We start from the raw sequence: 15862 nt of genomic DNA on the forward strand, positions 1-15862 counted from the left end.
TTGAGAGTATGACGTCAGGCAAGGAGTTTATTTCTTTCAAAATGTGAAGAGACTTGCCTGAACTCAATTTGGGTTGTTGTGGCTGGTACTCCCTCTCCTGGTGTTCAGCGTCACTTGCACGTGTATTTCCCGATATGTGGAGATTGTGCAGTAATTCACCAGAACCAGAACCAGAACCAGAACCAGAACTTGGTGAGTCGTCTGAAGGTTTGTCTTGTCCAGTCGACTGTTAATAATGATAGGAATATATAAATACCCTTGTCACACGAAGTTAGTTGTGTGCTTTCAAATGCTTGATTTCGAGACCTCAAATTCTAAATCCGAGGTCTTGAAATCAAACTCGCGGAAAATTACTTCTTTCTCGAAAACTACATCACTTCAGAGGGAGCCGTTTCTCACAATAATTTATACTATCAACCTCTCCCCATTACTCGTTACCAAGTAAGATTTTATGCAAATAATTATTTTGAGTAATTACCAATAGTGTCCACTGCCTTTAAGGGACATTACAGATTAGTTTTTGCTAACAAAACAGTTGCTGGCAGCGTAAGTACTTTATGTAATCCTCACACATTAACTGACAAACCTGTAGAAGTTTGAGATCGATCGGCCGTCTTGGTCACGAGAAAATAGTGAAAAACCGATTTCTCATCAACTGCTACGTTTCAGATTGTGACATTTCTAGGGCTGTTTTCTACTAATCATCAGCATTAAACCGTGTGAGGTTATGAAATCTGTGTCCATGCCTTTAAGGGGCTCCGTACATCAAGGCCAAGTTAAATGAAAACAAACCAGAGTTTACCAAGTGGGCGAAAACGATCAATTTGAAATCACACTACGAAGCGTCCAATATTATAATCAATACAGGACGGATCACGCCTGTCCACTTTATTGGAGTATCGCCGCTGTAAAAACATGGCAAAATATTAGGTGATACCGAATACGTGTTCCACAAGTCAAAGGACTGTAGAATATACGTGTGAAAATAATAATAATAATAACATACCTTTTTTGGAATAAAGACATGGATCTTATGGAGCAACACGCCGCGTAAAGCCTCATGATCGCTTCTCTGGCGAATCTGAATATCACACAGGCGTTCTGCGTCTCGCCTCGAACCCTGACGTTCATAACTGCCATCGGTATAGTGGAGTTGAAATAACACTTCATTCGTGCTGTTTTTCTTGAGCTTATCTGTGCTGATATACTGTGAAATTATTTTTGAAGAAAAAACATTACACAGTATATTCCATAGGTGTTTTTGACGGAGAGGAGAAACGTGCAAACCCGCCCCCTCTTTACGTTCCCGTGGCAGATCATAGGCCTCTACGATTAGTCACGTCCATACAGTAGGGCCATATCTTGGGGCAACACTGCGTAACAGTCGTCAACCTCTTGACCACAAACTTTTTGTTTGAAACTGCATTGAACAAAAGAGATTCATCATGCTCTCCACTAGGGAGCTGAGATGGTTTAAGGTGTGATTTAACGCCCAGTGACCAAGGGTAATAATGTGAAGAGCTTTGGGACGCCCTCCGGGTGTAAAAAGTGCTATATTGGGTTATTGGGGTAAATTCCCATAGCAAGGTAAGTTCAAATTAAGTCTCATGCATGCGATTATAGACACTGTACAAACAAGGGTCCAAACTCAATTCCTACGATATCATAATACTTACCCCTGTATGTGTAATTGGACATAAAATATTTGCATGGCTGGGAAGAATACGAAGAATAAACACCAAACAATAATGAACTTGCGTGTACAACCATGTGTATAATAAATCTCTTTTGAGCGAATTGTTGGCTCTGACAGGAGCCGATTTGGTCTCGACATATTCAACCAAGACAGTATACTCTACTCTTCTTCTCTTGAGGTTTTAATACACCGTAGTTTTGTGCACAAGGGCTAAAAGCAGGCGCACAAACGCGTATGCATCACGCTTTACCTTTACAAAGGCCCACTTTGCAAACCAGAAGTGTTTTCGTGTGCACGCGTGTTATGCAATTTACCAAGTTCGTGGAAAGATATACGTTAACTTTTTACGTACCACTCCGTCTCCGGACACTGATTTCATACGAGGATGCAGATTGCTCAGTGTCAAGTACAGATCACCAGACTCCAAGTTTACGTCAATGTTTCCCGCTTCTTCGTTCGAACCCTGATATTGGGAGAGATTCTTTTTGTCAAGCACTGAATCACAATCCATCAAATTTTTAAAGGTAACTTCGAAAGCTTCTATGGCTTCTAACTAAAGGTTTTTATTGTTATTAATTTTAAGAGTGATTACTTAACATTATACCTTCTACTTAAAAACATTTACTTTTTCCCAATCTACCTTTTGATGACGATAAGTCGACTCGTCTTCCCACAGCTTGACATAGAACTGTATGAACTCCTCGCTGTGATTGAACACAGGAGTTGTGACACACACCTTAAACTTCTTCAACTCCGAACACTGCCTTGCGAATGAAGACAGCACCATAATGATTTGTCTGTCTTTTAAGATGACGTCATTGTCCGTGTCTGCTGCAATGTTACTCCAGTCGGTCGGAGGGCGCTTGATGTCATCATCACCTCCCTGGTCGTCGTCTTCGCAGATTAATGGAATATGAAGAATCACGTGACGCTTGAAATTCAACCCCGGTGGACCAAACGTAACCACGTGACCCAACAAAGGTCCACGTGTCGGTGCTTCGTGTATCAGATATTTCGTTTTCGCGCCAACGTGTAAGTAAACTTCCTGCACCATTCCCGGTTCGATCGCGCCATTTGGTACCATCAGGGTGACGTCATACTTGGGAATGTCCAGAAATCCACCGCCGGAGTCGAAATATTCGGCAGCGAAATTCGGCAAATGCTTTGACTTGCCAAGACGGTCTTTATCCTGGAGGTCTTTAGTGGAGTGGTAGAAACCACTAAGCGACTTCTCTATACGTTCTTCTCCGGAAACATAGGGTGCACTCTGCCTAATGAAATTACGACGGGGCATCTCGTTTGGGTTGCTCCAGTTTTGCTCAGAAATGTAATCTAAAGAGAAAAATATTCTTTATCACACACAAATACCATACAACACAATACAATACAATAAACCTTCATTGTCCCTGCATGGAAAATGACTCTGGCCTTTTTTGCTTGAATAACACCCCAATAAAGTACCAGAACGTTAAAAGGTGTTAAAGGCAGTGGACACTATTGGTAATTACTCAAAATAATTATTAGCATTAGTTACCTTTCTTGGTGACGAGTAATGGGGAGAGGCTGATGGTATAAAACATGGTGAGAAACGGCTCCCGCTAAAGTGCCATAGTTTTCGAGAAAGAAGTAGTTTTCCACGAATTTTATTTCGAGACCTCAGATTTAGAACTTGAGGTCTCGAAATCAACCATCTAAACGCAAACAACTTCGTGTGACAAGGGTGTTTTCTTCTTTCATCATATCTCGCAACTTTGATGACCGATTGAGCTCAAATTTCCACAGGGTTGTTATTGTATGCATATGTTGAGATACACCAAGTGAGAAGACTGGTCTTTGACAATTACCAATAGTGTCCACTGCCTTTAAACGCGCGGTACAGAAAAAGAGTAGGCCTAGTGATACAAAGTAAAACAGTGAACCATAGACAGATAAAAGAATATACTGAAATAAGGTGCAATAACAACAATAGCCTCTACCCCAAGTCACTAAAGTAACGTATTTAAACAAGGTTTCTAAAACTGCTCTGGTTAGCTATGCTAAGCAGCCTTGGTTTCGACAGTTTTTAAAGGACTTGTGGAAGTCTTGCCTTTTCAAAACCTCGGCTTGGTTCTTAGACATCAATTTTGGAGCAGTGAACATTTTGTACGGGGCTTCCGTACTTAAAACATAAAAGGAAAGCCCGGAGTTGGATTCCGAGTAGCCAGAGCCAGAACCTATAAGCCTAGCTTTAGAAGAAAAGCTTTTGGAGTATAACATTATTATTTGTTTTGGTTTTATAATAATAATAATAATGGAAATTTATATAGCGCCTATCCATGTAAACATGCTCCTGGGCGCTGAACAATTAAAAGAAAACATATTAGACATCAATTTTGGAGCAGTGAACATATATTAACACCAATGTGTAATATAGCACTGTATACTCAGTACTTACAGAGCTCTGTGAAAAAACAAAAATCACAGGCATATTACTCGGTTGGGATTCGAACCCAATTCTAGAGCAGTGTTATACCAACTAGACCACCGAGATTGCCCGGTATAGCCATATAGAGGCAGTTCAACCATTAATTTTTGGTTTTACCCATTATACACCGTTGTGTGTCAGCACTATACGCAGTAATACTTTCTTTTAAAGTCACCTGGAAATATATATTTTTTCTCTTTCAAACATAAGAGTATATGCTTACGAACAATAAAACAATTTTTTTTAGTAATTGTTTGTCACGATTCATATGTTTAAAAAATATATAAAGTTGTTTGGGGGCTGACTCCGCCTACCCCTTTTGTGACGTCAATCGAGGGAGACTTTGCCTGAAATGCGTATAGTAAACACACGTGCAAAGTACATGTACGTCCAAGTCGTGAGTTAGTACATTCGAAAAAGTGTTTTTCTGCATTCAGCAGCAATACACCTGGTCGGCATTGCCGGAAAAAAAACATTTTTTTTTTGAAACGTACAAACTCACCACTTGGTCCGTACATGTACTTTACAATTGTGTTTACTCTATACGCATTACAGGCAAAGTCTGCCTCGATTGACGTCACGAACAGCGCCCTCTCGGGTCGGGGACTACTGTTAAATTTGTAAATAACATAAGAACTGATTTTTTATAACCTTAGTTAACTGTTTATTCACATTCCACTCATCAAAACACATATATTAGTGACAAAAGCTTTATTTTGAAAAAATACCACTTCCAGGTGACTTTAAGGGTGTAGGTCCAGCCTGTCTTTCATTGGCTCTTCGATTGGGTAGTTTGTTTGAATCTGTATCTTGTATTGATTTTGGACAGGGAAAATGTCGTCCAACTGTCTATATCAAGTAGTAAACCACAAGGGAAACTGTGCAAGGATTTAAACTTGCGACTTCTGAGTCTCTCCCTGATAAGAATGTGCCAAATTGGGTGGGGGGGGGGGATGATTCATGGGTTCAGATCTTCTTCTAAAATAGATACATCATCATACCAAACGAATACGTCCAATAGTTTGCTGACTCTTTCGGTTTGGGCGTTATCCGTTATCAAAGTTTCAACCAAAAAGACCTCGTGAAACGAAGTTCCCTGTAAACGCAAAATAATGTGCGCCAAGCTCATTCCACCAACGAGACGAGATTACTATTCGTTTCACGAGGGCTTTTTGGCTGAAACTTTGACAACTGAGAATGAATGAATTGGAGACTTTTGAGGACACTAGGTGGCAGCAGACTGCCATGTAAATCCATTGTTCTTTAAAATGTGAGCATGCCCAGAACGACGGAAACAATGGATTTATCCCTGGTAAGTCTGCTGCCACCTAGCGTTCAAAAGTGTCCGATTGGTTGCACAAAAATTACCTGCAACGTCATTGCGATTTACATTCCTGAGCACTTCCTTCAGAACGCGTTCAGGCTCGTTGCCCTGATGTCTATGACTCCATGTGAGGAACATACAAACTATTTGTTGATTCGTGTTATTTGGATTGTCCAATTTTATCTTCTGGATTTCAGAATGTGTGATACCCAAAGCACTTGCTATCTGAGTCCATTCCTGTCCTAAGCGTCTTGCTATTTGTTGGAAAATATTTTCGTCGATTTGGACGTTTTCTGTTACAACAAAACAAATCATCGAAATTCATTATAAGTTAAAGTTCCTAAAACTGTTGGTTTTATAGCAATGTTTGGTCCCCATAGTCTCACCTATATTGGTATAGTGTGGCAAAGTGGTTAAGAATAGTGTGCTGTCGTGCTAAGATGTCGATACAACAAACAAAAGTCACGACTTTGGCACTAATTAATTGGTAATGTTCATGGTGAAAGCTGGTCCCCTTTCCTAAGGATAAAGGCAGGCCAAATCTTTTCATGGGATAAAATTGCAGTGACGTTAGCTTATAACAATTTATTTATCAATTAACAATTGATTGGTCTTGGGATTATGATTGGATTCGGAATAACGGTATTGGGCTTTTATTTACCCTTACACCGGTGTGTATTAATTAAGCAATGTGTATTTACCGATTTCTGTGAATCACTGAGAAGAGTTTCGAACCCACGACCTTTGTACTGATATAGAACACATGTGTCGTACCAGTATGACCACCGAGTTAGCCCAATTGCTATACCGTAGAGGCAGGGTACCGCAACAATTAATTTAACAGATGTTATTTTTTGCATCGGGGCTCAAGTTAAAGGCAGTGGACACTATTGGTAATTACTCAAAATAATTATTGGCATAAAACCTCACTTGGTAACGAGTAATGGGGAGAGGTTGGTGGTATAAAACATTGTGAGAAACAGCTCCCTCTGAAGTGCCATAGTTTTCGAGAAAGAAGTAATTTTCCACGAATTTGATTTCGAGACCTCAAGTTTAGAACTTGAGGTCTCGAAATCAACCATCTAAACGCACACAACTTTGTGTGACAAGGGTGTTTTTTTCTTTCATAGTCATCTTGCAACTCCGACGACCGATCGAGCTCAAATTTTCACAGGTTTGTTATTTTATGCATATGTTGAGATACACCTAGAGAGAAGACTGTTTTTTGACAAATACCAATAGTGTACACCGTCTTTGAAAAAAAAATTATGGTAAAATAAAATTCCCTTCACTAACCTGTTTTGGTCACCCTTTTCATCTGGTTGGTGTGGACAGACGTTGATCAATTATTATTATTATTATTATTACTTTTTTTTGGGGGGGGGGGGGGGTAGTAATAAAGATTCCTTTTACTAATCTGTTTCGGTCACCCTTCTCATTTTGGTCGGACGATTAAAGACTGACCAATTGACGGTTGCTTTTAAAGGCAATGAACACGTTTGGTACAATTATGTCAAAGACCATAATTCTAACTTGGTGTGTCCCAACATATGCATAACATAAACATCTATGAAAATTTAGACTCAATTGGTCATCGAAGTTGCAAAAGAATAAAAGAAAAAAAAGACTGACCAATTGACGGTTGCTTTTAAAGGCAATGAACACGTTTGGTATGTGTCCCAACATATGCATAACATAAACATCTATGAAAATTTAGACTCAATTGGTCATCGAAGTTGCAAAAGAATAAAAAAAAAAAAACCATTGTTGCACTTAATTTGCCTAGGTTTTATATCAGACTCAAATTATCAGTAAGAAATTAACTCAAAAACTATGTTACTTCAGAGGGAGCCTTTCTCACAATGTTTTATACTTTCAACAGCTCTCCATTGCTCGTTACCAAGTATGTTTTTATGCTAAGTTTTTTGGGAGTAATTATCAATAGTTTCCATAATGCCTCTATGCAGTAGACACTATTGCTATTTACTCAAAATCATCATCAGGATAAAACCTTACTTAGTCACGAGTTATGGGGAGACGTTGATAGTATAAAACATTGTGAGAAACGGCTCCCTCTTCAAGAAAGAAGTAATTTTCCACGAATTTGATTTCGAGACCTAAGAATAGTTTGAGGTCCCGAAATCAAGCATCTGAAAACACACAACTTCGTGTGACAATGGTGTTTTTTCTTCCATTATTATATCTCGCAACTTCGATGACCAGTTGAGCTCAAATTTTCAAAGGTTTGTTATTTTCTGCATATGTTGAGATACACCTTGTGAGAAGACTGGTCTGTGACAATACCAAAGGTGTCCAGTGTCATTATAGTTCTACTCACCCCAGTTGTTATTAGTCTGCGGTTGTCTGTAAAAGGACAACACCTGTTGTCCGTCTTCAGACGAATCAGGAAGATCCGCACGTTCACCTTCATCTTGACCGTTACGATGGGGTCGTTCATTAGCTCGACCAGATACAGGCTTCATTGTGCTAATGCTAAAACAAACAAACAAACAAACAAACAAACAAACAAACAAACAAACAAACAAACAAACAAACAAACAAACAAACAAACAAACAAACAAACAAACAAACAAACAAACAAACAAACAAACAAACAAACAAACAAACAAACAAACAAACAAACAAACAAACAAACAAACAAACAAACAAACAAACAAACAAACAAACAAACAAACAAACAAACAAACAAACAAACAAACAAACAAACAAACAAACAAACAAACAAACAAACAAACAAACAAACAAACAAACAAACAAACAAACAAAAAAACAAAAAAACAAACAAACAAACAAACAAACAAACAAACAAACAAACAAACAAACAAACAAACAAACAAACAAACAAACAAACAAACAAACAAACAAACAAACAAACAAACAAACAAACAAACAAACAAACAAACAAACAAACAAACAAACAAACAAACAAACAAACAAACAAACAAACAAACAAACAAACAAACAAACAAACAAACAAACAAACAAACAAACAAACAAACAAACAAACAAACAAACAAACAAACAAACAAACAAACAAACAAACAAACAAACAAACAAACAAACAAACAAACAAACAAACAAACAAACAAACAAACAAACAAACAAACAAACAAACAAACAAACAAACAAACAAACAAACAAACAAACAAACAAACAAACAAACAAACAAACAAACAAACAAACAAACAAACAAACAAACAAACAAACAAACAAACAAACAAACAAACAAACAAACAAACAAACAAACAAACAAACAAACAAACAAACAAACAAACAAACAAACAAACAAACAAACAAACAAACAAACAAACAAACAAACAAACAAACAAACAAACAAACAAACAAACAAACAAACAAACAAACAAACAAACAAACAAACAAACAAACAAACAAACAAACAAACAAACAAACAAACAAACAAACAAACAAACAAACAAACAAACAAACAAACAAACAAACAAACAAACAAACAAAACAAACAAACAAACAAACAAACAAACGAACAAACGAACGAACGAACGAACGAACGAACGAACGAACGAACAAACAAACAAACAAACAAACAAACAAACAAACAAACAAACAAACAAACAAACAAACAAACAACTGTATATTATTTGTAAATCTGTGAACTTTTTTTAAATTTCTGTTCCGAAAGTATCCAAAGGCTTAAAAAAAGGGCTACATGTACTTGGAAGTTACATGTAGTCGTACATAAATGAACACAGTGTTTTCCAAATTGCCCGAACGTCCGTGTCTGTCGAGTAGACCAAATATAAAGCTATAGAGACCATTCGTGCATAATAAACTAATAGGGTCCATCTAAAGAGGTGTCGCCATGGTTACACATTTCTCAATTAAAGGACTCGGGTACTTTTTTAAAATGTCCACAGATTTACAATAAACTTACAGGGTTTGAAGATAATGATAATGGAAAGCTTCCCTTCAAATATTACTAACTGAGGTTCTGTAGTTTTTGAGAAATGAGTAAAACAAGTCCAAAATAATTTTCGTCTCAGGAGGTCTGTACCAGAACGTAAACGAAAGGAGGTACGGAAACCTAACAAATATCGTCTATGAGTGTGCAGTAGGCCGCATCTGATAAGCATGTACATGTCACACGGGTACTAATTATTCCATCTGGCATACGCCCAGTTCTGAATAATGAACAATGGACTTTGCACTGGATAATTAATAGAATTCAGTTATGATATTATACCAAAACCATAGCATAACTGGTTAATACGTTTTTACATGCTAAAACTGAGACGAAAATTTATTAGTTGTACTACTCATTTCTCAAAAACTACAGCACCTCAGAAAATTTCAAAGAAAGCTTTCTACTATCATAATCTTCAAACTGTGTAAGTTAAATGTAAATCTGTGGACATTGTGTTTTGTGTTAGGAAAAAATAGACCCTTTAAAATGTTCCGCAAAGATGAAGTTAAAGGGACACGTTGCCTTAGATTGGGTGAAGAGGTCTATGAAAACTGTTTGAAACCGTTTGTTATGAAATGCATATGCGGTTAGAAAACTGTTTTAAAAGTAGAATATAATGCTCCACACAAAATGTGCCTCATACGCCGTAAACTAACACGGCACTTCGATTTGGGAGTCAAATCTTTGACTCCACAAAATGACCGGCCGTGTTAGTTCGCAAAGTAAACGGGAAATCACGCAAATTTGAGGCAAAACAGTTGTGTGGATCATTATATTCTACTTGTTTTTAAAACCATTATGCATTTTACAACAAACGGTTAGCAAACGCTTTTCATAGACACAATCCATCATTGTATAAACAAGAAACACCGATCCAGTGCAATCCACAATCGGCTGTACCGTGTGTCTCAAAAAAGAAAAAAACTATACACTTTTGAAATGGCTGCCGAATAACAAATGAGTCTGGGGGATAAGGTTTAGATGTATGGATAGCTAATTGACTCAACTTTCATATCATGGAACCAACAAAATACGATAATAATAACAAACGGCATTTCAAATACGCTCTACTTAGAAAACTAAATCACAGCGCTTACAAAAATATTTAGTACAGGAAAATAAACAAATAAATTAATGAAAAATCAATTGAATTAAATGAAAGCCACCTGAATGCAATAAGTTGATTAATGTTAAAATAGGTATGTTTTGATCATTTGCTTGAATTTGTCAGTTGATTTAGCAATTTGGATTGAGCGTGGTAGACTGTTCCACTCCTTTGCTGCAGTGACTGTAAAATGTTCTATCACCAGCCTTGTTACGGGTGCGTGGGACAGTCAGCTGGAATGGGTTGGTGCTGGACCGTAGGTTAGGTCTTAAAGGCAGTGGACACTATTTGTAATTACTCAAAATATTTTTTTAGCGTAAAACCTGTCTTGGTGACGACTAATGGGTAGAGGTTGATGGTATAAAACATTGTGAGAAACGGCTCCCTCTGAAGTGCCATAGTTTTTGAGAAAGAAGTAATTTTCCACGAATTTGATTTCGAGACCTCGGATTTAGAACTTGAGGTCTCGAAATCAACCATCTAAACGCACACAACTTCGTGTGACATGGGTGTTTTTTTCTTTCATTATTATCTCGCAAATTCGATGACCGATTGAGCTCAAATTTTCACAGGTTTGTTATTTTATGCATATGTTGAGATGCACCAGCTGCGAAGGCGTTTGACATTTACCAATAGTGTCCACTGCCTTTAAAGGAACATAATGTATAACGCAGACCTGCATGTATGGTGATTGGTTGTGCAATGATTTGAAAACCAAAAGTAATAACAAAAAAAGTAACGAAATGCGCTTAGAGATGGGTAGCCAATGTAGTGACTGCAGCAAAGGGGTGGAATCCTGTCTTCGGTGTACTCGGTAGTTTATGATAAGATGAGCACTGCTCATTTTTGTAAAGGTTATGTAAATTAGGTTGCGCAGTAATTTACCTTACCATTGTGAGCGGTAAGTCCTTTTGGGAGCTTACAAAATTCACTCCAAAATGTCGACTACTTATTCTTCAGTGAGCAGTGCTCACCTAAGCATGAATTATTTTCGGACTTTTTGGTGTCAAATGAAAGTTGAATCCATAAGATATCGTAACATATAAACCTTTTCCTTGAAAATTATTTATTTTTTATTCGGCAGTCATTTCAAAAGTGTCATTCTTTTAGACACCCTGTATGTGTATGAGGGCTATGCGGAGATAACGAAACCATTATCAAAATAGCGACGGAAATCCGCTGTTATTACCTCTAAAGAACTAGCTAGGCCACAAAGTCAAATTTTTGCAAATTCTGCGAAGGGAAACTTGTTTTAGAGGCAGTGGACACTATTGGTAATTACTCAAAATAATTATTAGCATAAAATCTTTCTTGGTGACGAGTAATGGGGAGAGGTTGATGGTGTAAAACATTGTGAGTAATGACTCCCTCTGAAGTGTCATAGTTTTCGAGAAAGAAGTAATTTTCCATGAATTTGATTTCGAGACCTCAGATTTAGAACTTGAGGTCTCGAAATCAACCATGTTAACGTACACAACTTTGTGTGACAAGGGTGTTTTCTTCTTATATTATTATCTCGCAAGTTTGATGACCGATTGAGCTCAAATTTTCACAGGTTTGTTATTTTATGCATATGTTGAGATACACCAACTGTGAAGGCTAGTCTTTGACAATAACCAAAAGTGTCCACTGCCCTTAAACAAACGATTGTTCCAATAGTGCGCTATTAACCCCCACCCCCTTAAAAACATGTAAAAAAAATAGGGAGTTTAGCCATCATGTCAATCGACTAGCAGTATATATGATATGGAAAGGTTTGCGGTAACACCATGACTGTCTCTATTAAAGGAACGGTACAGAATTGGTAAGAAACAAAAACCGTGAAGATCACAGATTTACATAAAACTTACACGGTCTAATGATGATGATAGTAGAAAACATCCCGTGAAATATTTCTGTCTGAAATGTCATAATTTGATGAGAAATAAATAATCTAACTTCGCGTCGTTTGGAGTTTATCGCTCAGTGAGCGTTTTATTCATTTTTATTTTGGCATCGATGCAATGCAAAATTTGTAATCAGTTTTTCACTATTCTCTCGTGACCCAGATGGCTGATCGATCTCAAACTTCTACAGGTTTGTCAGTTTATGTATATGGTGGATTACATAAAGTGCTTACACTGCCAGCAACTGTTTTGTTACCAAAAAACAATTCTGTAATGTTCCTTTAAATGAGTTGGGGTGTTCTGAAAAGAACTTTGGTCTCAACTCGACGTTTCGATCAGTTTGCTCTGATCGTCAGTTTGCTATGATCGTCAGTTTGCTCTGATCGTCTGATCGAAACGTCGAGTTGAAACCAACGGTTCTTTTCAGAACCACCCATAGAGATAGTCATTACATGCATACAGCAAATCTTTCCATATCGCCACCATGCAATATTTCCGAATTGATGACAATTTTTCCCTTAAAGGGAAGGTACACGTTTGGTAATTGTCAAAGACCAGTGTCCTCACTTGGTGTATCCCATCATAAGCATAAAAATAACAAGCCTGTGAAAATTTGAGCTCATTTGGTCATCGGAGTTGCGAGAAAATTATGAAAAAGAAAACACCCTTGTTGGACGAATTTGTGTGCTTTCAGATAGGAATAAAAGACTTCTAGCTAGAAGTCTTTTATTATTTTAGTGAGAAATTACCTCTTTCTCAAAAACTACGTTACTTCAGAGGGAGTCGTTTCCCAAAATGTTTTATACTACCAACAGCTCCCCAATGCTCGTTCCAAAGTCAGTCTTTAAGTTAATATTTGTTTTGAGTAATTACCAAACGTGTACCTTCCCTTTAATGTTTGGACTTAGTCTTTGTTCAAGACTCTCTGTTATTAATATCTCTCAGTGATTTATTACAGCAAGAGGGCGCACTCTCACATTTACTGCTTCATAATATCGGCACTGGTGCCCTGGTCCATCTAAATTTTCGAAACGACGGCTTCGGCTTTGGAGGCTCAGGGTATTGGGCCCGCCGGTTGATTTGACATAATGCGCGTGCTTTGCGAGATACGCGCTCAGGGATTCAGACGAGAGAACCTACCTCCATGAGAGAACGGAGCCTGAAGCCATCCAAAGATGAAGCCGTAGTTTGGAAAAGGGCCATAGACCTTGGTCCGAGAGCCGTTTAAAGACAGTGGACACTATTGGTCATTGTCATAGGCTAGTCTTCACACTTGGCGTATCTCAACGCAGAGGTTGATGGTAGTAAACATTGTGAGAAACGGCTCCCTCTGAAGTGACGTAGTTTTCGAGAAAGAAGTAATTTTCAACGAATTTGATGTCGAGACCTCAAGTTTAGAACTTGAGGTCTCGAAATCAACCATCTAAACGCCACACAACTTCGTGTGACAAGGGTGTTTTTTCTTTCATTATTATCTTGCAACTTCGACGACCAATAAAATTGAGCTCAAATTTGCACAGGTTTGTTATTTCATGCATATGTTGAGATACACCAAGTGAGAAGACTGGTCTTTGCATTGGACACTATTGGTAGTTCCTCCCTCAAAATAATTATTATCATAAAACATTTCTTGATTACGACGAGTAATGGGGAGAGGTTGATTTGTGAGACTCCCTCCAGTGAATAGTTTTCGAGAAAGAAGTAATTTTTCACGAATTTGATTTCGAGACCTCAGATTTAGAATTTGAGGTTTTGTAATCAAGCGTTTGAAGAGCACACAATTGTTTTTTCTTTCATTATTATCTCGCAACTTCGACGACCGAAGCTCAAAATTTGCACATTTTTTTTATAAGTTATTTTATGCATATGTTGAGATACACCAACTGTGAAGACTATACTTTGACAGTTACTAATAGTGTCCAGTGTCTTTAAAGGCTGTGGACACTATTGGTAATTGTCAAAGACTAGCCTTCGTCAGTTGGTGTATCTCAACATATGCATAAAATAACAAACCTGTGAAAATTTGAGCTCAGTCGGTCATTGAACTTGTAAAATAATAATGAAAGAAAAAACACCCCTGTCACACGAAGTTGTGTGCGTTTAGATGCTTGATTTCGAGACCTCAAGTTCTAAATCTGAGGTCTCGAAATCAAATTCGTGGAAAATTATTTCTTTCTCGAAAACAATGGCACTTCAGAGGGAGCCGTTTCTCACAATGTTTTATACTATCAACCTCTCCCCATTACTCGTCACCAAGAAAGGTTTTATGCTAATAATTATTTTGAGTAATTACCAATAGTGTTCACTGCCTTTAAGCAATTATGACCCTCAACGGGCTTCGGCTGTGAATCTGCCCGTCCTAGCTCGTCTGAATCGAGTGCGTGTGCAAAGAACATGCATTGTCGAAACAACCGCGGGGCAATATTATAGTTATAGCCTGAGCCGAATCTAAAGCCGAAGCCGTGGTTTCGAAAAGGGCCCTTTATCGCTTGGAATGATATGCATGTTTTTTTATGCTGGGTATACATCAATAAGTTAACCGATAATTTCTTGTCATCGAAAAAAAACCTAAAAAACTTGTGAGACTTAGAATTGCTTTTTTGGAATAACAGGCCCCTAATGGGTTTTATGGCGGGTGAGATGCACGCTTGAAAAGTAATGAACAAAAATTGCTGACAGCGCCCTCAATAGTTTTCATCCTAATTTTCCCCAAGTCAGACAAAAATCCTCACGCTGCAAATTCGAAAATTGTGTATTGGGCTTTTTGTGTTCAAGTTGTATTCCTCCTAAAAACAACATAAACAAATTTGCAAAAGCAAGTGTCTGCTGTAGTCCAATCAGAATGGAATACCAAGGTAAGTGTTTTGTGTCGTTCTCTTGCCGTTTTATTTGGGAAAATTCGGGGAGAAGACAATGTTTGATTTTGAAGGTGTCGTAAATAGGCGGTGTTTCGGTGTGTTATCATGTGTATCTCATCTGCTGCTCCCGCTGTTATGGTTGAGGATAGGAACGTAGTAGTACAGTAGTAGTACTAGTTGTAGTACAGTAGTTGCGGTCATACCAAAAGCCGACAACGCCGACAACAAGTCCAGAGCGCCGACAACACGCCGACAACGAGTTTTAACATGTTTAAATACCTCATGGCATGGCAAATAAACCATACCATAGATTAGTTGCGATAACGTAACCCTCCTGCCGACGGCGTAGCCGGAGGGTTACGAGTCACTTCAATCGAAAAAGGGCGAAATATTTTAGTCAACAGATTTGCTCATTTTTTACCACTTTAAAAAATAATGACACAAATTCTATGAACACGAACTTAATTTAATCCTCAAGTCAATGTCTAACATGTCTAATGAATAACATTCAAAAACACAATTGAGAAAATATTTTGAAAAAAAGGACAAAAACTTACCAGATTCCGGG

At 37.8% G+C, this 15862-nt stretch overlaps 2 protein-coding genes across 4 annotated transcripts in view; one reads left to right on the top strand and one right to left on the bottom strand.

Annotated features, from left to right (window-relative positions):
* Window positions 1-8066, bottom strand: part of LOC139943336 (uncharacterized) — a 14691-nt gene extending 6625 nt beyond the window's left edge. For all 3 annotated transcript variants that reach the window (XM_071940168.1, XM_071940170.1, XM_071940169.1), the window contains exons 1-6: window positions 7823-8066; window positions 5529-5777; window positions 2337-3028; window positions 2049-2159; window positions 1007-1207; window positions 58-226 (exon numbers count right to left, since the gene is read on the bottom strand). In XM_071940168.1, coding sequence (XP_071796269.1) covers window positions 58-226; window positions 1007-1207; window positions 2049-2159; window positions 2337-3028; window positions 5529-5777; window positions 7823-7967 — 1567 coding nt within the window. In that variant the 5' untranslated portion in view covers window positions 7968-8066. The remainder of the gene's footprint in view (window positions 1-57; window positions 227-1006; window positions 1208-2048; window positions 2160-2336; window positions 3029-5528; window positions 5778-7822) is intronic.
* A 7095-nt stretch (window positions 8067-15161) lies between these two features.
* LOC139942542 (nucleoporin NUP35-like) overlaps window positions 15162-15862 on the top strand; it is an 87196-nt gene continuing 86495 nt past the window's right edge. The window contains exon 1 of the mRNA XM_071939373.1: window positions 15162-15291. Coding sequence (XP_071795474.1) covers window positions 15279-15291 — 13 coding nt within the window. The 5' untranslated portion in view covers window positions 15162-15278. The remainder of the gene's footprint in view (window positions 15292-15862) is intronic.

Source organism: Asterias amurensis, chromosome 10 (assembly GCF_032118995.1).
Source record: "Asterias amurensis chromosome 10, ASM3211899v1".
In the NCBI taxonomy this organism is placed as follows: domain Eukaryota; kingdom Metazoa; phylum Echinodermata; class Asteroidea; order Forcipulatida; family Asteriidae; genus Asterias; species Asterias amurensis.